General features: G+C 39.8%; 1 protein-coding gene across 2 annotated transcripts in view; it reads right to left on the bottom strand.

The window, feature by feature from the left end:
• Positions 1 to 687: 687 nt before the first annotated feature.
• SNX4 (sorting nexin 4) overlaps positions 688 to 24439 on the bottom strand; it is a 36389-nt gene continuing 12637 nt past the window's right edge. Inside the window, exons 5-14 of one of the 2 annotated variants that reach the window (XR_004842288.1) lie at positions 21111 to 21166; positions 16048 to 16120; positions 14426 to 14487; positions 12838 to 12903; positions 7018 to 7107; positions 5657 to 5756; positions 4675 to 4820; positions 3168 to 3282; positions 1103 to 2832; positions 688 to 741 (exon numbers count right to left, since the gene is read on the bottom strand). Coding sequence is in view for 1 of the 2 variants with exons in the window: in XM_009640857.2 (XP_009639152.1) it covers positions 2785 to 2832; positions 3168 to 3282; positions 4675 to 4820; positions 5657 to 5756; positions 7018 to 7107; positions 12838 to 12903; positions 14426 to 14487; positions 16048 to 16120; positions 21111 to 21166 (756 nt within the window). In the remaining variant the exon portion in view is untranslated. Of the gene's footprint in view, positions 742 to 945; positions 2833 to 3167; positions 3283 to 4674; positions 4821 to 5656; positions 5757 to 7017; positions 7108 to 12837; positions 12904 to 14425; positions 14488 to 16047; positions 16121 to 21110; positions 21167 to 24439 lie in introns of those variants that run through there. The other variant, XM_009640857.2, reaches the window with a different exon arrangement.

The following is a 24439-nucleotide window of genomic DNA, read 5'->3' as shown; positions in this document are numbered from 1 at the left end:
TTATCTTTCCATTTCAGCTGACTCCCTTCCTCGCTAAGTTTCAGGAGCGGACAACAGTAGCAACTAAAAGGTACTGACAAGTCAAGGTCCTGCTAGTAACGGGGAAGGCCAGGATGACGTGAACAGTGATAATCCGCCCAGCAAAGCTGCCTGGGGCAGAAGTGACACCTCCATCAGCAAATCGGATCACCCATGTAGGTAAACTCTCATACAAGCATTTTGTCGAGATTAAGTTAAAATGGTCTGACCTACCCGCTATTATTCTCGAGGCCTTCCACTGATTTTTGATGTTTACTGGATAACTGAACGAAGCTCATCGAGGGAAAGTGGATTGAGTTGCAGAAGTTAAATCTGCCCTGTAACTGGAAAAATGCATGCTTCACAAGTGTCCCTTTGCCATGTGGACTCTATTAACCACATGGAAGCAGCCACTAACTAGATTATTTCCCCTTAAAAACTTAAAAAGCTAAAAGAGGGGAAGAAGGATCCACAAGTATGCAGATGACATGCAATGTTTTTCTGCAAACAGCAGAAGAAATAAAGTTATTGCAAATCATCCTTAACCCAGCTCTCACCCAATTTCTGTCAAACAATGCAAACCTTTCGAACACATCTTTTCTTACCTAGATGAAGACATGCATGAAATTCAGACACCTCATCCTGTTTGGGCGAAACCAAAGCGGGGATCAAAGCTGGCTTGTAACAAGCATCCAAGTTTGGCCTTAACACTGTGTCCCTCACCTAAAAGGCAAATAAACTAGTTGCGAGTAATTCACTACTTCATTTTTAAACCCAAGTTTGGAGGCCATTTGAGGGCTAAGATGGATGAGAACCAATTTCAAGAGATCGAACAGCAGTTGTCAGAATTGGGAAGACAGCATTTTTACAAAAAAACCAAACATAACAAAAATATCAAAGAGCAATTTTATTTAGCTTATTTGGCACAAAACTTACAAGAACCGTTTTGTTCCCTTCTTCAATTTAGTACAACTAGCAAGGAAAAAGGCATACTAATACATTTAATAAGCTGTACAGCAAGTGAAATGTGGAAAGAGGCACCAGAAAGATCTACCAAAAATCAAAGTGCATGAAAAATACCTACTCTGAGCGCCTCACGGTATTGTATTAAGGCACCACTCCTTTAGAAGGTTTACTGAATACATCAAGTGTGCAACTTCTTGGTTTGGAATGTAAGAGTCCTTCAGCCTGTATCGGAACTGGATACCGCAACCTCTGCACGGAACAACACTTCTCCTTTTAAGTGTTATATGGAGAGACGTCTTTCTGCCCAGCACCATCTCTCAGCCAGGAGTGTCACTGTCCTACGCTTTGAAGAAGCCAACATAGGTTAATCAGAGTGACCAGTGTTTTACTTCAGAGTTTTAAGATGTAGTATACACCAGGCCTACGAATTCTTTACAATGGTTTCATAGAAAAGAAATGCTGCAGAGACAAGAGTAACATGGGACATATCAGTAACTATGTTATGGATAATTTATCAAAAGAACTTTTAAGGACTTCTCGGAGTATCTCTTAAAAAAAAAAAAATCAAAATCTGAGTAGTGTTACAATCGAGAATAATTAAATACACTTTTCAACAAAGTATTACAAAGCTTCCTTTAGGACTAGCCATCAAGTCTGACAAATTCCACAAGACTTCAGGGACTTTAAGTAAGTATGTAGAAAAAGCCCAAATGTTAGACAGTGGTAAGTGTTTTTCATAATTGGAAACATTTAACGCAAGTACCTGTAACTGCAAGTCACATTATCCTGGTGTATATATATACACACACATATATACACGCACACACACTGAAACATCATTACGAGAGCCAGACACTTCGGTTTGTTGTGGATTCTGCATGACAGCTCTTAAGTACTACAGAAGTTGCACCAGGTTTTTTATTTCAGCATCTTCATTAAGAACTACTCTCTTAAGAGCCAAACTGCTTCAGTTACAAGAAGAGGTACCGCAGGCCAGATTCACATCTAGAGTAAGCAGGTTCCAAACAACCAAACAGAAGTTGCAACTGCTTCTTACCAGCTTTGACTTTGGTTTTGCTGCTCAGCTGGATCCTTTACTTGCAGGAAGAAGTTCAATAAGAAATCAATGCCCATATCAAAACTTAAGTGGGGAACCAGTAAATGCAGAATATTGTATCAAACCATTGTACACCTCTACTGTAGAGAGTTTCAAACATCTCAGGAGCTTGAGACTGCTTAACCTGAACTCTGGAAAAGCACATTTCTCTATGGACATGCAAAGGCATTTAAATATGAACTCTAGGCGTTACAATATTTCATTTTTTGTCCTCTTATGGTGTAGAACTCAAGAACACAACTGTGTGCCCCATTATAAGACCAAAGCACCCTTGAGCATTACAAATTCTAAACAGCAATGGCTGAAAAGAAGGGCATCTGGAAGTCATCTACACATTACAGAGCATGGTGTTTCACAAGTCTCAGAACAGTTCAGTTCATACTTTCTGGGATAACTTTCCCTATACCTTTGCCCCTATACAGAGCTGTAGTTTTCAGTAACTCTTTTACCCCTGAATTATTTGCTACCACATATAAAACATGCCACAGAAGTGGCAGTCAGGGCCAAACATTTAATAGCATGTCCTTTTTGTCCTTTATTAACAATTACAATCAGCAGAAAGAAAAACTATTCACTCATTTATTTCATGATTTATACGTAAGTCATGTAGCAACTTAACATTGGTGTTATAGATTTGTGCTTCCACTTTCTGGCACTTGGAGGAGGAATTCATTTCTGGATAATCACATCTTGCTGAAGCATTCCTTTGCATTTGTCCAAACTTGAATTCCCTTAAAAAAACAAAAAAAAGTTAAAAATCAATAGGTCGAAACATACTTTGTTTGCAAACCTCATCAACAGACTTTCCTCCATGAAAGACTCTACAGTAGAGTCCCACAGAACTTCACAGAAGAGTAAGGCAGAGACCACACTGGAATTGGACCACACTGCCTATTATATATCAACATTAACAAGGGACTGAGTTAGAGTAGGACAGAGCACGTGGGAGGTTTTACGCTAGTGACTTCCAACCTTCTGTGACTGCAATGTTCCTCGTTATTGGAAGCTTGCATCTGATCCCCTGCTGATACGACATATACACCAGCTTGGCCCTTCACAAACATACCTTTTTGCACATGCTAATCTGCATAACAGCATAGCTTATAAGCGCCTCCTTCAAATCATGATTCTTTTGTTCTTTAAACCGTTCAATGTCAGCCCAGGCACTTTTCACAAAGTCTCTGGAATTAAAAGCAGTATTTCTGTTAGTACGTGTTTTACATGCTCCACCCTCAGCTGATCTTCCTTCCTCTGATCCCTCAGCAGAGAAGCTATGTATGACAACACGCTACATCTCTCAGTCAGTAAACCAATTTCTGTAGTTACGCATCCCACAGCGTCCTCATTTTATAACTGGCACTACTACCTAATTCTCCATCATCATCTTCAGGTTTTTAAATCTAGAGAATCAGTTTCACAGAATGCATTGGGTTGTTTGCTTTAGGTTTGGTTCCCCCCCAGTAAGCATCACTGCCATAGAACCAGCACAATCCAGAATATATTTTTCTCCTCAGATTCTGTTGGGGTAACTAAGTATCTTTATGCTAACATTCAGCACACAACATTGCACATTTCTTTGTCAATTGTCAAGTCAGAATCTTGGTCTTTCCAATGTGAAAACTCACTTGTCATCAGGATTTGAGACACTCAAGTACAACAAATATTTACAATGCAAATTTCACTTGGACAATTCACTTCAGGAATTAATTTTGTTGGTTTGGGGATGTGTCTGCAGGTCTCCTTAGCTAAAATGGAGGTAGATTTCTATAATTCGCAGCTTTCATTTGTGCTGGACTATACATATAAAGCAAGTATTCACTTGAAAATTGCTTCCAGAGCTACAAAAGCAGATCTCCTCTACTTCTGTCAAAATGATTAAGAAATGGCATTTACTGAGCGTCTTGCTGTTTTGAACTATTCATTAACTAGTCTTATCTTTCCAGCTCTAATCCTAAAATATTAGGAGATACCGCATTTACCCCTTGTGTTATATGATGAATGTGTTCCGACACAGTCACATTGCTTTAGGAATGTTAGATCCTAATTTTCATGTTTACATTCCTGAAGAAAATTTCATTAGAGCACTGAGAAGCAGTTACTCAAACACAACTCACCAGAACTTCTAATCTCTTTCAAACAGAAGTCAGTTGTCCCCCATATGAGAAGTTGTAGAATATGAGCTCAGGACCCATACACATAAACCAAGCTAAATATTGTATTTGAAGCAAATCAGCTTTTGAGTCTTAGGCTATTCAGCTGCAGACCTACAAGGCCACCTGCTAAACATATTACTAGCTGAACATAAAAGCATGCAAGTCAGCCATTAGAGCGGGCTCAGTAACTGGGAAAGTCATTAGGTTCTATGTAAGCCATACACTCAGACCAGAAGCTAACTGCGTGTACTGTACTTTATTTCACAACTTGCAGCTGACAGGAGCTTTTATAGACAGCTCATAAACACCAAGAATATATTAAAAACACTTATAAAATGCAAACACCTTCAAGAGCATCCAGTCAAGGACTTTTGCTAAGACAAGCCCTGTGTTTTCTTTGAAAGAGTCACGCCCGTTTACCTGCCCTCCAGATTTTTTGACTTAAGTTGTTCTTCTCCTTCCTGTATCTGCTCTTCTAGAACCTTTATCTTGGCTTCCCTCTGCTCGGGGGTTTCCTGCCCAAAAAGCTTGCTGGTCATCCCTTTCAGGGAGAATGTTCTCACAGTCTACAAAAAAAAAAACACAACAAAAAACCACACCAAATAAAAGCAAAACCAAGAGACACTCTAGGTTTTGGATTCTTGAGCACAGCCACAAGTCATTATGCGATTTTTACCAGCGTTTTGGGCTTATTCTTATTCAGCTGATTTTTAGCTTCAGCTTCCATTTCATGAATGTCCCATTGATAAGTATCTATAGAAGGTATGGTGGCTTATGTCAGACTTAGCAAAGCGTGGAGGAAGTAATTTCATGTTCAAACTCTTAAGGCTGGTCTGTGGATGGGACCATAAGTCATTCCACTGACATGGGTAACCTTTCAGAGCTATTTTCTTACTGAAATAGGGAAGAACTCAAGTCTTGTGTTCTGTAGGAGAAAGAAAAGCCATAAAGTAGTTGCTTATAGAGTATCAATAGATCCTATTCTAAACACTTCTTTGAAGTTACCACTTTAAGATATGTTTTAAGTAACATTATCTTCCATAGAAAAGGGACTAGGCACATGTCAGTAATATCCACCTGTCACAAGGAAGAAGAAGCTTTTCAGAATTTTGATCTTTAGGATAGAGTTGTTCATGTTATTCTGCTCAGGTCATATTTCCTGCAACCCTTTACTTGCTCAGCATTCAATAAAAGAAGTTTGGTACAAACAGCTTATGTCACCAAGAAGCAAGCTACTTTAAACCTCAGATGCCTACAGCTCATATGATACCACTTCTTGTGAGAGGCAGCCAGCATGTTAGTGCCATTTAAATGTCATTCTAAGTAACTTGGCTCAAATTAAAAAAAAAAAAAAAAAAAAAAAAAAAAAAGGCATCTTGGAGAACAAAGTGGAAAGACTCACTCCTGTTGCCAGCTCCTCACACTGCTGTTTCTTAGATGTTAGGTCCTGTGCAGCCATTTCCAAGTCATATTGCATTAGTTCGTGCTTCCTGCAAACTGCCCTGAAAAGCAAGCAATGAAAGGTCTGTCATGTAATACTTTTTTTTTGCTACGTTTCCCTGCATTTAAACTTTACAAATGGCAACATGCTTTTTTTTGGCAGGCACCATATTCAGTTATTTAACCAGCTCAAATTCAACAGCCTTATCACAGAACGCATAACTCTGCAAATGCTGTAGTTAAAAAAGCTTAGATCAAAGTATAAAGAAAGTTCTTAGCACAGCAGCAGCCTGCTCTTCTCCTCTTTATAGTCCGAGACACTCTCAGCAATACAAGCCCTACCACCTACTTAAGGACACCACTGTGAAATAGTTTCATTTAAATGTATTACAGAAAAATCACAAGTATGACAAAAGGTACCTGGAAATGGTACCTGTCACAGCAGCAATTTATCAGCCAATCACAAAATTCTTCATGTTATTTTTTAAACAATGAGGCAAGAAACTGTGCTCCAAGATTCATATAGTGCCTTTCATCTGGAAAAGAGGAGAGTTTCCTCTGACCACCTGCAGCAAGTCCCAGTCCTGTGTGGGCTGATGATGCTACATCCGTACGCCAAGGCCGGATGCACGTTCGTCTCCCAGGAGAAGCTACTTGTGCTCTGGGTTCCCACAGAGCAGCCACCACGCTCGCCAACCCAATTCTCTACAGCACTAGCAGACCTCTCCAAGAGGTCCAGAGCCAGCCCACGGAGAGCACAATAGCCTTAGCTCCAACCTTACAGCATAAAGCAGTTCGCTTTTGTATCCACAGTTGTAAGAGAAGACTGCCCTGTAATGGCTAATTTGACAAAAAAAAAAAAAAAAAAAAAAAAAATTCTGTGTTTAGCTGCACAATACTGCACAACAGATGAAAGTTATATAAGGGCACTTTGAAACTTGCTGGAATTTGTAATGGCTGTAGCAGCTCTGTTTGGTCTATCTCATTTGAAAGCTGAATCTTTCAGCACATTGGGGCACTATTATACCAGAAGCCAAGGAAACAGTGTAACCAGAGGAATAAACAGTATTACCTTCCACAGTATATCCTTTTTAACATTTCAGTCATTTCACTATTAATCAGCTCGGTTCTAATTTTTATTGCCACCCACATGGCAATCAAATAAGAGTAAGCAAAGTAAGAAGTGAGTATACGGAGATTCCACAACATTTAAGTTTCTACTTCTCAGAGAACAGAAAAGGATACCAAATTAAATTCAACACCAACATAATGTTAGAGGAAAGGACTATAGCTTCCATTTGAGCTATACGCCTCTGTACATACCGTAGTGCTTCTGCATAGAAGAGATATTCTTTCAGCTGATCTGCGTAGTGTTCTTCTTCTTCCAGTATATCATCAATAGAAGCTGCGTATCTGGTGGAAAACAGCCATGGTTAAATAAAAAGTTCCTTAATTCAGCCTTTAAGGATTACGCATGCAGTAACATGGGAGGACACCCATTCGACAGAGACACCAGTCACAAAGTAAAAGACTGAAAGGCACTTCTAAAAAAGGTCTTTTCCCTTGTTTTTAATTAAACTCCGAATCAGCAAATAGAAACACTCTCGCAGGCCTGTTTCTTTGGTTATTACTACAAGATCTATCATAAGTTTCCTGATGAAGATACAGCAGTTTTTATTACAGAAAAGGAAAACAATTTATTCCTTTTCTTTGGTGGATTTTTTTTGCACCAAGGCAAAAAAAGACATGGTGCAGAAGAAATCGTGCAAGGCTTAAAGCATTAAGGCATAGGAACATGAACACCATGCCTTCTGAAAAGCAAAGAGGCAGTATTTAAACGACTGCTTTCATATTCGTTATTCAGCCCGAGTACAACAGCACTCACAGTGGTGCTCTGAACACCACTCAGCTCCTTGGAAGTGTGCTGCTTTGTCTGCTGTGTAAGTCAGGCACACCAGTTTGGATCAATGAGGGGTTTAAACCTGCCGTTTAGGGAGAAATCTGAAGTATAAGGGGTTAGAACAACTCCACAGCTCTTGCATTCAGTAAGAGTTTTGCCATGTAGGCTGATGTCTCCTAAAAACAACAAAAAGCACTTTCTTTTTCTAGTTTATTGCTTACTAGACAGTATTTAATAGGTTCTCACTGACCAAGATGACTGTGCTTGGACACATTTGCAGGGCCAGGCCTACAGCTAAGAGGTAACTGCACATCTCCCTTGGCACAGTGACAGAAATAGGATGCCACTTCAGCCAGCAATTCAGGGCGTGTGCCACTGGAGGTGAACAGAATGAATGAGATCCCATCACAGATGCCTTCATCTATTCTGCCAACTCAGTCTGGATTCTGAAGTATGTGGCAATCCCTTGCACAGCTGCAGGCTCTCTGAAGCAAGCATATGTCCATGCTTGTCTAGTGACCAGCACAATGCAACACAAATGTTAATTACAGCACTTCTTGGCTTTAAAGTTTTTGCAAAGTCTTGAGTTTTTCCCTTTGTTCCTGTACCTCTCCAGTAACTGGCTCTATGGAAGAAGAGGCAGAGTCTCAAGCTGAAAGGGAAGTGGTAATATGACTCGGGAGAGAACACAAAATCCCTCCTGCAAGCTCTAAAATTTTTTCAGGCCCGTTCAGCGCTGCATGCTAACTAATAAGGCTCTTCAAAGAGGGAACAGCTACTTGCTGCAACAGTAACGGGAAGAATGTGGAGCCTGAGGAAAAGTTGTAGACGTGCCCATCTGTTAAAGTATGAATTTCAAAAGTTTGCAAGCAAGACGAGCTGGTTTGATGCCCTGTGAAATCCAAGACATGGCACACCCAGGAAGAGCCCTACCATGGCTATTGGTGATAAATATTAACAAACGAAGTGACCAGCAACAGCAGATCAGTTTAAGTAGAAGGGATAGAAGAACAGGCAGAACAAGAATTCGCACTGTGAATCAAAGTAAGGAAGAAGCCCAAATTGTTGAAAAACACACTTGTTCTGAAAAAATCCTGCAGCCATGCAGGCCATAAGTGGCTTAGCCTCTCTATTTTTAATTCTGAAGTGCAACAATTTTAGTATAGTGGTTAGATTTCTCAGGGCAGCAGATGGACCACACTTCAGTTTCAAGTAAGTTCTAAGTTTAGAGCAGTGCTAGGGCTCAGCTGTGGCAGAACATCTCTCCAAAAAAAAACCAAAACACAAAAAACCAAACAAAACCCCACCTTAACTAGACAGGGTTTTCATAACAACACTTAAGTTTGATTTAAAAAAAAAGAAATAGTAAGAAAAGCTATATTTCTGATTGCCTAAGCTGAAGTTTAAATACTGGTTTGTCCTCAGCAGGTAGACGAACCAGGGAAAATCTGAAGGAGAAACACTGCAGTAAGTTCTAAAGGTACCTAATATGTTCCCACTCTTCATGGGAATCCTCAAGCAAACCCCTGGTTTAGTTTAGACTGCTTCCACCTGTAATGACAGTCTAGCTGATGCACAGATAAAGGGTCACTCATTAACAGCATAAAGGACAGGAGTCAAAGGTCTGGCATTTTTTACTTTCATCTTTTAAATGACAGAATTACAGCCATTCACTCAAACTTTCTCAGCATACCCTGTTGGTTTCTATCACTTTAGCAAGCCTCATCCTGTTATACAATACACACCCAGAGGTGCTTTGGGATGTCTTCTCCAAATATTAAGCAGTTTTAGATCATACTAAACAATAACACCTCAAAAGTTTAAATAAACATCTAGTAAAGACTACAGCATATGGGGTAGATAGAGAATAATTAGATTAGTCTTGAAGTTTAACATATACGTTAGGCAACCTTCTTGAAGTAGCTTTCTGTTGCCATAAACTCCTGTCTAATGTTATGGGAATAGTAACTGGACTGGTAAGTTATATTTTCAGAAGATCATAGATATGATCCTTACTGGTAGGAGACCACATGGGTCACTGAATGAGTTCCTGAATCTCACAGCTGCCGCTTCTTGCTTGATTGTCACCAAGAGATTATTATTGTTGTAAGAGAGTGCCAGAGCAGAAGAGATGACAGACAATGAAAGCTGCCTCAGACTGCATGCAGCGATTAAAGTTACCCAGAAACTCACTGCCATTACCCCGGATCTTTAACCCTAACCGTGTTACAGACAGAAATATTAAATATCTCAGACGTGTGGAGAGGGTTCAGCCTCCTGACCAAGAAGCGAGACCCACTTCTTTCAGTTGGTTATGCATTTCTAGGTGTTTGACATCTTCGCGTGGTGTATCTGAACCACTGAAAACCTATTTGTGCCTCCTTAGCTCCTCTATATTATACCATAGTTTCATAATCTCTTCAATTTCTGCATACTGCAATAGGTGCTTAACATCGTACTCCACCTTTACTTCACTTATATTCTTCTGAAAGCAGAACGCATTCTCCATTTCTTCTCACCAGAGCCCCTCTGCCTAAAAAAATATTATAGCTTTTTTTGAATGCAAACCACCATGTTAGCCAAAACACAGAAGTGTGAATAAATTATTCAGAGGGGTTCGAATTCTTAAAGATCTGACAAAACCAGAATTATTCTGAAGAAGCTGAGGGCAGAGTTTGGCATGGCTCTTCAAACCCTTCCACTTGACAAGGCATAGTGCCAACAGCAACCAGGTAGTAGCACATATGTAAACCTGCACTGTAAACTAAGACTGATAACTTTACTTCCACACAAATCACGCTTTACCAGTAAAAATATCGTATGAAGAAGTCTCAAACACCTTTGTGTTTGTGACTGTCAAAACAGTCTCTTCCATCTCTTGCTAGAGTTGTTACTTATCGGTACTGCACGATTATAGAAGAGGAATCAGAGTGATGAGAAACTACCATACTGTTTCACTTACTGCATACGACTACCTGAAAGCAGAAAGCATGAGCCTGGAATACCACTTGTGTACGCGCTCTGAAGAGCCAGACTCTTATTTTGAAGGCTATGTTTCATGTACTCTGCCAACTGTCTCTAAAGATGCAAAGAGGGAGGATTCTCTACTTTATTACATCCAGCCAGTGTTTGTTTCAAGAATCCATTGGAGTTTTGGTGCTGATTAATTAAATTTCTTGACTATCTGTAATTAAGTCCAACTCTCTGTACCATCTACTGCATGGTACAAAATGCTGCTATCAAAACCAAACGGATCTTATAAGGTCTACAGTACATTAAAGTTGTATTCCACCAGTTTCTTGCATAGTAGCTTAAAAGAAAAACTGGAAACATTCCAAACACTTCTACAATTTCAACATAATAATAAAAAAAAGAAACCCCTCTGGTTCTCCTGAGACCTTTTGAGCTACTTAATACAGCATATGGATGCTAAAATTGCGCCTCCATCCAAGTCACAGAAACACTGTATACCCAAAAACAACGCACCCCCAACTTTCTCAGTGCACTACTTGTATGTACTTTGGGGTTGAGGGAAAAGAGAGGAAAGAGGGAGAGTTCTACATCTGGCTTACATCAAACTATCAGATATTCAGTCAGTACTTACACATCCATGTGGTGGCCAGCACTCTGTAACCCATCCCCCATCTCTTTTTCTATTGCACTCCACTCACTGTAGGAAAAACAAACGAGAAACAACATCACACGTGAAGGGTAAGGGAAGTTAATAAGCTGCATCCTGTACATAGTTTCTTTCCAGGTGACACCTGAATGGAAACTGCCTCAAAGTTAGATTTGGCCAAACTGTTTTCTTCCTCTAAGGAGCAATGCTGACAATGTGGCAAGGCTATTTATGGTGCTCTGTTAAACAATTGTCCCTGCCACCTAAACTCATCCTCACAAAAATAGTTTGGGAATGGTTTTGAGCAGAAAAAGTCTTATTTAAATAGATACAACTCAATTTAAAAAAGAAAAAAACCACAACCAAACAAATCTGAACCACTGAAAACCTATTTGTGCCTCCTTAGCTCCTCTATATTATACCATAGTTTCATAATCTCTTCAATTTCTGCATACTGCAATAGGTGCTTAACATCGTACTCCACCTTTACTTCACTTATATTCTTCTGAAAGCAGAACGCATTCTCCATTTCTTCTCACCAGAGCCCCTCTGCCTAAAAAAATATTATAGCTTTTTTTGAATGCAAACCACCATGTTAGCCAAAACACAGAAGTGTGAATAAATTATTCAGAGGGGTTCGAATTCTTAAAGATCTGACAAAACCAGAATTATTCTGAAGAAGCTGAGGGCAGAGTTTGGCATGGCTCTTCAAACCCTTCCACTTGACAAGGCATAGTGCCAATAGCAACCAGGTAGTAGCACATATGTAAACCCGCACTGTAAACTAAGACTGATAACTTTACTTCCACACAAATCACGCTTTACCAGTAAAAATATCGTATGAAGAAGTCTCAAACACCTTTGTGTTTGTGACTGTCAAAACAGTCTCTTCCATCTCTTGCTAGAGTTGTTACTTATCGGTACTGCACGATTATAGAAGAGGAATCAGAGTGATGAGAAACTACCATACTGTTTCACTTACTGCATACGACTACCTGAAAGCAGAAAGCATGAGCCTGGAATACCACTTGTGTACGCGCTCTGAAGAGCCAGACTCTTATTTTGAAGGCTATGTTTCATGTACTCTGCCAACTGTCTCTAAAGATGCAAAGAGGGAGGATTCTCTACTTTATTACATCCAGCCAGTGTTTGTTTCAAGAATCCATTGGAGTTTTGGTGCTGATTAATTAAATTTCTTGACTATCTGTAATTAAGTCCAACTCTCTGTACCATCTACTGCATGGTACAAAATGCTGCTATCAAAACCAAACGGATCTTATAAGGTCTACAGTACATTAAAGTTGTATTCCACCAGTTTCTTGCATAGTAGCTTAAAAGAAAAACTGGAAACATTCCAAACACTTCTACAATTTCAACATAATAATAAAAAAAAGAAACCCCTCTGGTTCTCCTGAGACCTTTTGAGCTACTTAATACAGCATATGGATGCTAAAATTGCGCCTCCATCCAAGTCACAGAAACACTGTATACCCAAAAACAACGCACCCCCAACTTTCTCAGTGCACTACTTGTATGTACTTTGGGGTTGAGGGAAAAGAGAGGAAAGAGGGAGAGTTCTACATCTGGCTTACATCAAACTATCAGATATTCAGTCAGTACTTACACATCCATGTGGTGGCCAGCACTCTGTAACCCATCCCCCATCTCTTTTTCTATTGCACTCCACTCACTGTAGGAAAAACAAACGAGAAACAACATCACACGTGAAGGGTAAGGGAAGTTAATAAGCTGCATCCTGTACATAGTTTCTTTCCAGGTGACACCTGAATGGAAACTGCCTCAAAGTTAGATTTGGCCAAACTGTTTTCTTCCTCTAAGGAGCAATGCTGACAATGTGGCAAGGCTATTTATGGTGCTCTGTTAAACAATTGTCCCTGCCACCTAAACTCATCCTCACAAAAATAGTTTGGGAATGGTTTTGAGCAGAAAAAGTCTTATTTAAATAGATACAACTCAATTTAAAAAAGAAAAAAACCACAACCAAACAACTAGCAGTTAGGACGGGGGTGGGGGGGTGGAAGAAGAGGCAACTTTCTGAAACAGAATTTGGCCCAACATGCTCATCAAGAATAAACTAAGCTTTCCAGACTTGCAACACATCAGATAGAAGCCTCTCATTCCAAAAACCAGAAGGTGGGATTTGACATTTGCAAGCATTTTACTGTTCCTGAAACTGTTTGCTGTATGTTGTTTTCTGTTTTCATAGTAGACTGCTGTTTAGTTCTATTCATTAAAAAAAAAAAAAAAAAATCAACCTACAGCATCTCATTACTGCCACTACCTACACACATTAGGGAGATCGTTCAGATAAAGAAGGAAACAGAGCTACAATAAAGATAGCAAGAGGCTTGTTCTGGACACCCAAGTATGTACACTGCAATTTTAATTGTGTTCTCAGCTTTGTGAAACCTTATGAGACTTCTTCGTTACAAGAATTACATCCACAACTCTTTTTACAAGAAAAAAGGAGGGGGTGCCCTTATATTTCACATAATTTATGTCTAATGCATCTATTCTGTCCTTCACTTTTTCATAAACATTCCACTCTGCTGATGTTGACATTTGTTTGTCTTTGTATTACAGAACTACACCTAATTTCACTTTAAAACCCCCAATGAGAAAGACATCTGCAACCCATTAACCCAGAGAATTAAATTTAGCACTTGAACAGTGTGTAGAAGCAGGAGGTTTCCCTTAACCAGAAGTTTAGATTCTTTAATTCTCCAGTGAGACGGAAAACTTGAGCGTGCAATTCACTCATATAAATCAAAAAACGATTGGCAAATTCCCTTAAAAAAAGGTACTAAAATTGGATATAGTTGTTGATTTTTAACCCTTAAAAGGACCTAGAAGCTTTTCAGAGACAACTGCATGAAAATAGGTAATAAGTTACTTTCTGAAGAAACAGGATGCCAATGCAACAAAGGACAAAAGCCCCAGAGGTCTGGAACACAAAAAAAAAAAGCTAAAGTCTTCCACTTGAGACTAAGCTCAGCAGATCCAGAGATTGCTATATCCAGCACAGAAATCTCATTAGAATTGCAGTATGTAGTTTTTCAAGGCAGGCATTTAAATGTTTTGGATATACTTTTCAAAAACATAACAACATAACCAACAAATCCCCTACTCTCTCTCTCTCTACAGACATCTATTTTTCTATGCGCATATTTAGAAAATGGATGAACTCTTACCTGAATACTCTTCCATAGTTGCCATGGACTTTATAGACACCATAGAGCCGGTCTGCTACCCTCTAAAACATTATTTAGAGTCAATTTTTGGTCATCAACATTAAGTGCGATTGCTTTGTGAAAACCCACATAGGAACTTCAAGATAAACCCTTAATGTTTTTATACAAGTAAACAAGATAAGGCCTAAATCTAATCTAAGCTACCACTGAAGGAAAAATCAACAACATTAAGTCTTTGAAGACTGAAGCCCCACTCAAGGCTATATTGAAAAGTAACATTTCAAGTATTTCTTTGGAAGCGCCCATGTATAGGATATGCCTATGGAGACCACAAATAACCAAGTTACATCTGGTTACCAAAAACTGAAGGTAAGGCATAGCCTCCTTTATCCAAATAATGCAAATTTATACACATGCTTGCTTATTTAACATAAAGATGGCAAGACAAGTCCAGCCTGTCACCAAGACTGTTGGGAAATCAGAAAAATTCTAACAAGTGACTTGATTTTTCCATCCAGCTCAGTGAAACAGAGGAAAGGAAATGAACCATCATCCATTGCGGAACTTATTACTTAAGCTAGATATGTCATTTCAGCTGTTTGGAGAGTCAGTACCTGCTGCAGCCAGCACTACAACGCTGGCAACAGCCTCAGAAGAAAAGACCACGTGTACACTCTGAAGTGTGACTTGTAATCCAGATAATGCCCTCGTAATTGTGATGTACCAATGAATAAGACTGAAGTTCAGTAAGAGTTACAGTTATTGGTCTGTTAAAGCAGCAAAAAGGAAACATAAACAAATTGCCCAACAGATCTTGTGTGCGTATAGCCATGAGAAAAAGGCACTGTCAGTAGAACACCAGTGATTAATCCTCTCAAGAACCTCAGCTCAACAGGGCAATCAATTACTGTCCCCGCTGCTGCACAGTTTCCATCAAAAATTAAATCCCTGTTGAACATACTAAAAAGCAGTATTATGCTCCTCATTATTGGAATATGGAATTTCCCATTTCCTTTTTATGACTGAAAAAAAAAAAAAAATCTTCCATTCTCAACCCATAGAGTATCTTGATGCATGACATAATTGTTCTCATCATTAGAAAGAATATTATTCATTACGGATCGAAGAACAAGCCAAAAGAAGAAAAAGCATGCTGGGAAGCACACACGATTCACACTACAAGCTCTGGAAAACAAAGTATTATATGTCTGACCAGAAAACTGTGTTTTGGGGCCCTTCCCAACCCAGACATCCAGCGAAAGCAACTTTTCTCCTGAGTAGAGAGAAGCAGATATCTCTATCTTATTTGCCCTCTCCCCTGATGGTCACCTATCAGAGGGAGGTGTTTTAGATCAGCAACACACATGTGTTTGCTCCTCCAATGACTGTCAAACTCAACTACCACATTTGGAACTCTTTCACCCCCACCCCCTCACTCCCCAATCTGTACAAAGTCAGTGCTCCCCCTCCACCATCCCATATCCCACACTCCAGAGCCAGATCTTCTCAGGCAAAACTGTCCTTATTCTAGAGCACATATACCAGTTCTCTTGACTGAGCAAGAAATACTGCCTTAGAAATAAATTATACTATTTGTCACGACACACGTGGGAAATACTTACAGCTCTGACTCGCAGAAGGTGTGATATGACAGACTGCAGTTCATCGCTATAGTGTTTTAGCTCAGTAAATCTCCTGGGAGCAGGAAAACAGATAGTACATCATTAGCCATCATGAAAGCAAGCTTTCACAGAATGCAAGATAGAGGCACAACGTGACAGCCAGCGAGACAGAGCCTGGGTTTTGTTGAGGTGGAATTAGCTGAAGACTCCTAAAGAAGTGACTGCAGGGTTTAATTTCCCTAAAGCAAACAACCCAACACTTGAGCAACAGCTATTTTTTTTTAATGTAAATGATGAAGGTTCAGAACAATTTAAGATATAAATTTTTATGAAATAAGTAATTAACTGAAATTACTAAGTCATTGCATTGGGTTTTTTTAAAAATGGAATTTATAAAAGCAAGCACAAGTGAATAGGAAAGCCTCAAATAAGTACAAAGCCAAAATCTGCTGAAGCATACATACTACTTAATAAAAACATGTTCACATTTCTGACCTGACAAAGATACTTTACTTTCAAGCTGCCATCTAGCCAGTTTTGAGTATAACCTTTCAGAAGGTCAAGGAAGCATTCACTATTACCACAACCCCTGTAATGCTAAGCCGCACGGTAACTGCAACCAGTTTACACATGAAACCCTGCTGAGACCTGTACCTGCACAGGAGTCACGCAAGGCTAAAAGCAATCAAGTCACTACGATTTAGCAAGGTACCGGCCAGGTAACCATCGCAAGTGACCACATGCACACTGCTGGCCCACCACTACCGAAGGAAAGAGGCATTTTATCAGCCACCCCAGTTAAGCCTTGGCGGTAGTTTAAGTTGATGCGTTTAGCTGATGCTAATCACGAAGCAGAGGCAGGTGCAACAGCTTTGCTAGTGACAGGTAACCAGTTACACCAGAGCAACGGCCACTTCTGTATATGTAAACCCACCCTATTACACACAAGTCTAACTCACGACCTACTTTGGTACACAAGAATGTATTTCATGCAGATGGGAAGCTAGAAACAGCTTTACCTAAATCACTAAACAATGATCTTAAATAACACTGAAGAATACAACTAGAATTAAGGAATGAGAGACTAAGATTAGCCTTCCACACCAATGTTCAAGCATAAAAACCAACCTTCACCCCTCCTCCCACCACACACGCACAGTCAGGCTTTGTATTTCAGAACAGTTTGTACCCAAGAGGTCTTACTGAAATGAGTCAGGTCACTTGTTTTGGGTGACCAAATATGAAACTCCAGGGTTTTTCATTTAACACCTCTTCTTCCCCTGTCAGGAAGTCTTCCCCTAAAATATTCTCCTCCTTACATTCCGGAACTAGGAGCTTTATTGCCATTTCTAATATTTTTGATCTCCAAGGAACATCTTTTATAAGATTATGACACACACAGGGTTAAAGTACATAAAGAGGTTTAAAAGCCAGCAGAGAAACTGTATGGGAAAAATAAATATAGTCATTGATCTGCACAGTGGGGTTTAGAAAGCAATCTTTTCAGTTTACACTTTATAAAATATGCACCAGGGCTGCACGTCCGACAGCTGCAGACACGTACAGCGAAGATATTTGAAATAATTGAACTAAAAACAAAAGATTAAAAAGCATGCCTTCAGCTCAGGAAGACTCCCATTTCCACTCCAGAAATTTATAATGAAAAGTTTTATTTATCCTGTTTTGTGGCAAGAAAGCTTTTAGGGATGCCGTACTCCCTCTGAAGGCACAAGTCAGGAACCTAAGAGAACTTTCAGTATCCTGGACTCCAGCAGCAACACATCTTCTCCCAAGCCAATTCCTCCTCCACCAAAAAATATAATAATTAAAAGAATCATCACCACTTCAGAACCAGGCTGTCTCAGAAAACTATAAACCAAAGTGATGCTACTTTTTGCCCAATCATCTGTGAAGGTTGAAAATTTTACCAATACAATTTTTCAGGCAAAAACTGCTTTTAAGAGACCAGTGGTGTCGCAGATGAAAGGTTTATCCCTCAACTATTTGCTTAAGTCCTACTCATTGCTCATGTAAAAACGTTACATAAAGTAATTTCCAAACTGAGTTTGGTGATGAACACAAAAGGATGTTTACTTTCTAGTGCATCGTAACAAGAAGTGTGAAACGGCATTGTTTTTGGTACTCAGGAACTGAAGCAAGCTTAGTGCTTTTCCTTTAGTTTTACTGGTTCTGCAATATTACCAACAGTCTAGATATTTAATTGAGCTATTAAGTAGAACTTCAGACACAAATGAAGAACAGATCAGGTCACATTTCTGTAGGGGCACCACCAGGCTACTTCTCAAAAATATCTTTTGTGGTAACGGCAAAGGAGAAAATTTCATTTACAGTAGACAGCATTTCAACATAAGTTATTTACTTTGTGCATTTTCCTTGGCAGTACTCCTCCCTGCATCAGGGAAGGCAGTACCATTTTCATGTTTTGTGAAGGAAGATATTACAGGAACAAAACTGTTCACTAAAGAACAAGCGACTTGTCCAACTAACCAGACAAAAAAAAGGAGAATTACTTTTTTTTGCTTAAAAAAAGGGAAAACTGCCTTAGGAAAGGATCTAGTGTTTCCTAAAGAAAGCTTTCACCAAGAGGAAAGCTATTGTTTTGATTAAAGCACAGAAAGAGAACAAGAGGATGGGTGCCATGAGGCCAAGTTAAAGAGGTCTGCAGTAGATACAAATTTATCTCTGAGTACCAAAATACCACATTTTTATCACTATATAACTCCATTATTAAAGATACTTATTGCTTCCCACAGGAGAAGGTTTAGTTTCCAATCTACATTTGAACTCCTAGAGCAGCATCATTTCAGCTGTTTAAAGCTCCTCAGGTTGCTCTAAGCTGAAGGGTGCAGCTCCACTGCACCATGAGGCAATCTGGACTAGGGAGTTGCAGATATTTTTGACCTGAACCCTTTCTGGTCCAGGAACCTCAAAGTCTACACTCCGCACAGCAGTCAGATATTTTGTTTCAGCAAGGGGAGCTTGCTGAACCCACTTTACCACCCAGTCACACAAGCACCAAAGGTAGCAGAGAGGGGTAAGACATCAGATTCCAAGCAGCTCAAGCTAAGTATGCTAGGCAAAGCAAGGCACTATTCCTCCTGCCAGGGCCATGCATGCTATGCCAGAAGGCTCTCCCTGAATTTAAAAAAAAAAAAAAAAAAAACAACCAAGTTATGCTCATCGGTTATTTATTAAACAACTTGTATCCAAAAGTTCAATTTGGAAGCTATGTAGCTGGCAGAATACAATAGAAAGTATGTGCCATATCTCTCAAGTGCTGTGAAGTCTCTGTTGAGAGACAGATAGTCAGGGACTGTTTTTGTTACAAGCCCTTCCTCACGTTTTCCTTATATTAACTCTTCTCCTGCTTTTTACCGAGCCACTTCTAAAAAGAGCTTTGCTTTCTGAAATGTTAAGTTACCTCGAAAAGTAACAGTATATTCATCTGAGCCTTAACCAGTCTTCATAGAATCATAGAATGTTTTGGGTTGGAAGGGACCCCTAGAGGTCATCTAGCCCAACCCCCCCGCAGGAGCAGGGACACCGCTAACCAGATTCAGAGCCCCGCCCAACCCGGCCCTGAATGCTTCCAGGGATGGGGCCTCCACTACCTCTCTGGGCAACCTGTTCCAGTGTTTCACCACCCTCATTGTAAAGAACTTCTTCCTTATATCTAGTCTAAACCTACCCTGGTTTAGTTTAAAACCATTACCCCTTGTCTTGTCACAGCTGGCCCTACTAAAAAGATTTTCCCCGTCTTTCCTATAGGCCCCCTTTAGGTACTGAAAGGCCGCAATCAGGTCTCCCCGCAGCCTTCTCTTCTCCAGGCTGAACAAGCCCAACTCTCTCAGCCTGTCCTCATAGGAGAGGTGCTCCAGCCCCCGGATCATTTTTGTGGCCCTCAGTCTTACCCACCTATGCCTACAAGCAGGCTACTGGCAAAGTATCCCTGCTGTGAAAGCAGGAAAAGCTAACTCCTACTAGCCACAGATGAAGATGATGGAGGATGAGGCATTCACCTGTAGCTATTGAAAGAATTGCTGTCTTTCGATTTCATTTGCCAATGTTATCTTTTTTATTAAACCCTAGCTAAAAGCTTCCTTGCTGCCACAGAAGGCTGCAAAAGCAAACAGAATAAAAAAGGAGGGACTGCACCAAGTCACAGATGAGTCTATAAAGAGGTTTAAAAAGGTATTTACCCTCTAACATCCTTGATACAATACCCATAGATGCTAGGGAAGTACAAAGGGAACAAGCAACAGAAAGCAGTCAGGCACATGGGCTCTCTCTAAATAGCATCTCCTATTGCCACTACTGGACAGCAGATGAACCCAGAAGGGCACTTTGTATGGGTGCCCATTGCTGATAGGTGGCAAACAGCAACATCTCACGACCCTACTGCTGCACGCTAACATTTCTAACTATTGCAGAAGTAGAAACTCTCCTTTTACCCTCTGCGCATCACCTAGGGCACGATGAACCTCCCGCTACACATCCTTACGCTTCGGACCAGTTTTTTGATCCAGCAGATTGCTCCAGTGCCTGTCCCAGGGCTTCCTAAACTGCAGAGCTGAACTGACCTCTGGACTTCCAAAAGCATCTGTGAAAATTGGCAGCTTGAAGAGATCTATGAACTGCAACACCAGGGTGCGTGCATCCAGAACTGTACACTAGCAGATTTTTGGAAAGACCTACTACCAATCTGTATTCTGTTCACGCTTGGAAAGATTTCTCTGCAAACAAATATTAAGAGGTTCTTTTTCTAGGTCTGTATTTTTATTCCTTCCTTTTAATCTAGCTAAAACGAAAGACTCATTTTGCATAAAGTGATGGCATTTTTCTGCATGTTTCCTGCTCCTAGAAACAGGATTTATCAAACCTTTTCACACTACCTCCTTACTGGGCTTCTGTAAAGATTTGAAGTGCGGAAAGATAATTTTTCTTTTCTGAATTTATTTTAAGGAGATAGAATACTCCGTCATCTGAAGTTACAGTTGTAACTGAAAAAGAGAAAGGGAGGGAGGAAGGATGTGAAGTCTTACTTGTCTGGGTTTTTCACTCTGAATGTTGCATTAAGAGCTTTTAATCTGGAATCTGCCTGAAAAAGGGGGAAAAGAAAACTTTGTTAATTTAATGCAATTAAATTCCAGTGACAAAAAAATCTCAGCCTTCTGGCAGCACCATTAGAAAAAAATCCTGCCTTCCTGGCTTATTTAAATCTTCAAACATTGAACAAGTTGACACTAGCTGCCCTACATGTCAGATTTTTTTTATTAAAAAGACCAAAAAAAAGTATTGTTGTGAACTAGGACGTAAACAGTATCCACTAAAATTAAGCTGGTATATTCACAAAATCCCACAAAAAAATTCCCTTCTTAAAATGTTACACAAATCATGGAGTTAAGATATACAACCCTACATTCTTTTTAGATGAAGCAATTAGGTAACATAAGACCATATGGACAAACTATTTTATATTTTTCAAACCAAATAAAACCAGTGGTAGAGTGACCTCTGTATGCTCTTTATTACTAGGAACGGTTCCCCAGTGAAATCAAAATCTTATATATGGTGTTCTCTTATTTTACAACTGGCTTTACAGAAAATATGTAATTTGTATATCAGAACAGAACAATTTTTAATGCAATGCTCTTTTCTATAATAGAGCATATATAAATCTCTAAAAAATAAAGTTCGTTACCTAATTAAAAAGGTAACTGGCTACTTTGCTTTTTGAGATGTCGGTTTACCAGTGACTGCAACAGCAGTATGGAATCTCTCCAAGGAGGTTCTTTTTTCAGTTTAATTGAACATTAAACTATGCAATGGGTATTTACTCTTAATAAGACACCAATACAGGTGAGATATCCCAGCTTTTCATTTCTGTATGGCATTTTACAAACAGCACACTCAGGGCTCATCTATAGTACATGAAAACTCTGACTCGGGTAAAATGGCTGGAGTTTACTTTTGATCAAAACATCCCTCTTTTCATTGAAAGAACAATACGTACACCTCACAAGATGTTATTTATTTCCTGTAGCGTACTCTTTTAGCTACCAGATTGTGCCGTGGCTACTAGCAGCAAGTTACTTCAGCAGTACTTGTTAGAGCTGGTATGCAACACAAATATTTTGTGCACTGTTACAGCCAACTTGGAGCTTGAAGAGCTATTTTGAATTTGGCCATAAAAGGAACGCAGTGTTTTCCCAAACCAAGAACAGAGTCCTTCCTTTAGAGCCCTTTCAGTAACTTCTACAAATGAGACCGGTGCAGTTTGAGATTCTTCCAACTCCCACTGCATTGGGGCTGAGCAGAAGATACCCATATTTGAGTATCACTGCAAGTCCATTTCACCTGGAACCACCTCCATAACAGCATCCAAGTTGAGGGTAAAATCTATTTGTCTTCAAACTAGCATGAGAGGTACTGATGGAAATCTTGCTACCTTTAGCTGTCCTTCTTCCAACCAATACAAAACACAGTCCAAAAGGTAAGTGAATGAAACCTACAAGGCTATGACTGATATTGGAAGAACATGGGTTCATTGTCACCACTCCGTGCGGCGCTCCTCTAAGAGTATCTTGCAAAGGGCAAGCCTGAGGAAGCACATCCAAGATATCACAAGGAACACAAAACACTGCAGTAACTCTAATGCCCAGCCCAGGCTTTATGTTTATTCAGAGCACTCCATGGGCTTGTACGGCCTTGGACCTCCACTGCTCTATCCCAAGTCATTACACATGCCAGTTAGATTTCAGGTCGTTCAGACACACCTACGTGTACCCCTCACACACTCCTTAACAGTACAAATACCATCTATGTCCACTGATGTTAAATCAGAGTCCTTCCCTCTAAGTAGCTATTTCACAAAATACCGTATTTATGTTGAAAGAGCAAGCACCAAAGCCATTTGCGTTTGTTGGGGCAGCATGCACATTCAACAGGTTTACACTTGAAAAGGATCACTTCCTATATTACAGTTACAGGGTGAGTTTCTGCCTTTTGTTACAGACAAATGTAGTGCTCTGAAGGAAGAGTCCAGTAAGTACACAAGCACTGTCAGGCAGGAACCAAGATCCTGCCAATGCTCAACCGTCTAAGCAGGGTTATTTCCTTCTCGCCATTAACAGCACAGTAACTCCCACACACCACTTTTGAGCATTTTCACCACGCAGAGTTACACTGTTAAAAAACTGTCTGTCCAATCTTAACCTTGATTTAAGACTAATATCCACAAGAATTTTAGAGATGAATTCCCCATCAAATGAGGTAAAGTTGAGGAGTTTTCAGACAGTTAATTCCTACTATGATCCTATAATCATTTAAGTAAACTAAAGAGAAGGAGGTATTTTCTCATTCCTAAAGGAATGGTTAAAATCCCAAATGACAAATCCCTGAAAGAATAAAATGAAGTGCTGGGAGTGGGAAGGAGGAAAGGCACGATTTAATCACACAGTTGGCAGAGTAAACAGTGTCTCCAACATCAACATTCAACTGTAACATGCTACACTGCATTAATGCCCAATTTAAAAGTTCAGTTATCCTGGTTCAAACCCTTAGGGACAAAAAGACACATCCTGCTTCAATGCATCAGCAGAGACACCAGCAGAACATAAACCAGTGGTCTGATTCTAGTCAGGCATGTGGTGAATAGAGGTTTATCCTCCAATGTAGTGCAAAATAACCTCCAATCTTGAGGGTTTTATACTTCAGATGTTGAATAAAGGAAAGATGCTTTTTCCCAGGCTTTTGCAAAAAGTTATTTTTCTTTCCTAAGGAAACATGAACTGTAAAAGGGAAGCTATACACACAGTCAAATCTAGAAGGAAAACAGGACTTGCTCATCTCTCATTTAATCTACAATATGGTTCCAGGTAGGCAAATGTTCTCAGCATTCTGCTATGAGTTTTCTTTCATACACACACCATTGTGTGCACTCCTGAACACACCCTGCCAGTACAAACTTTCTGAACTCCTGTGAGTGTAAGCTGAAATGAAGATGTGTCAGCTAGGAAAACACAGCTTAAGAGCTTCATGGTTTTTTGCATTACGAATACTAGCAATATGCAAGCCCTACCATGATGGAGGAGAATTTTGTCAAGTTATCAACGTTAAGTGTCAGTATCAAAGCTCAGTATTTGTCCCCATATAGTATCTTTTCCAGACACAAGCCTTGCAATCTTTCAGCTTCTCAGATTCTTGTCCTGTACAGACACACAACCTTTGACTATTTATTCCTGCAAGTCTTCCACCAGTTTATCCAGCCACGAACTCACTGATGTCAACAGGGATAGTACTTCAAGATGCATTCTGTTAAACAGTTAAGTGGCACCAAATCCATCTGTCTTAGTCCCTTTCAGCCACTTAC

Source organism: Egretta garzetta, unplaced genomic scaffold (assembly GCF_000687185.1).
Source record: "Egretta garzetta isolate BGI_Z169 unplaced genomic scaffold, ASM68718v1 scaffold326, whole genome shotgun sequence".
Taxonomy (NCBI): domain Eukaryota; kingdom Metazoa; phylum Chordata; class Aves; order Pelecaniformes; family Ardeidae; genus Egretta; species Egretta garzetta.
This window is presented reverse-complemented; position numbering and strand designations above follow the sequence as displayed.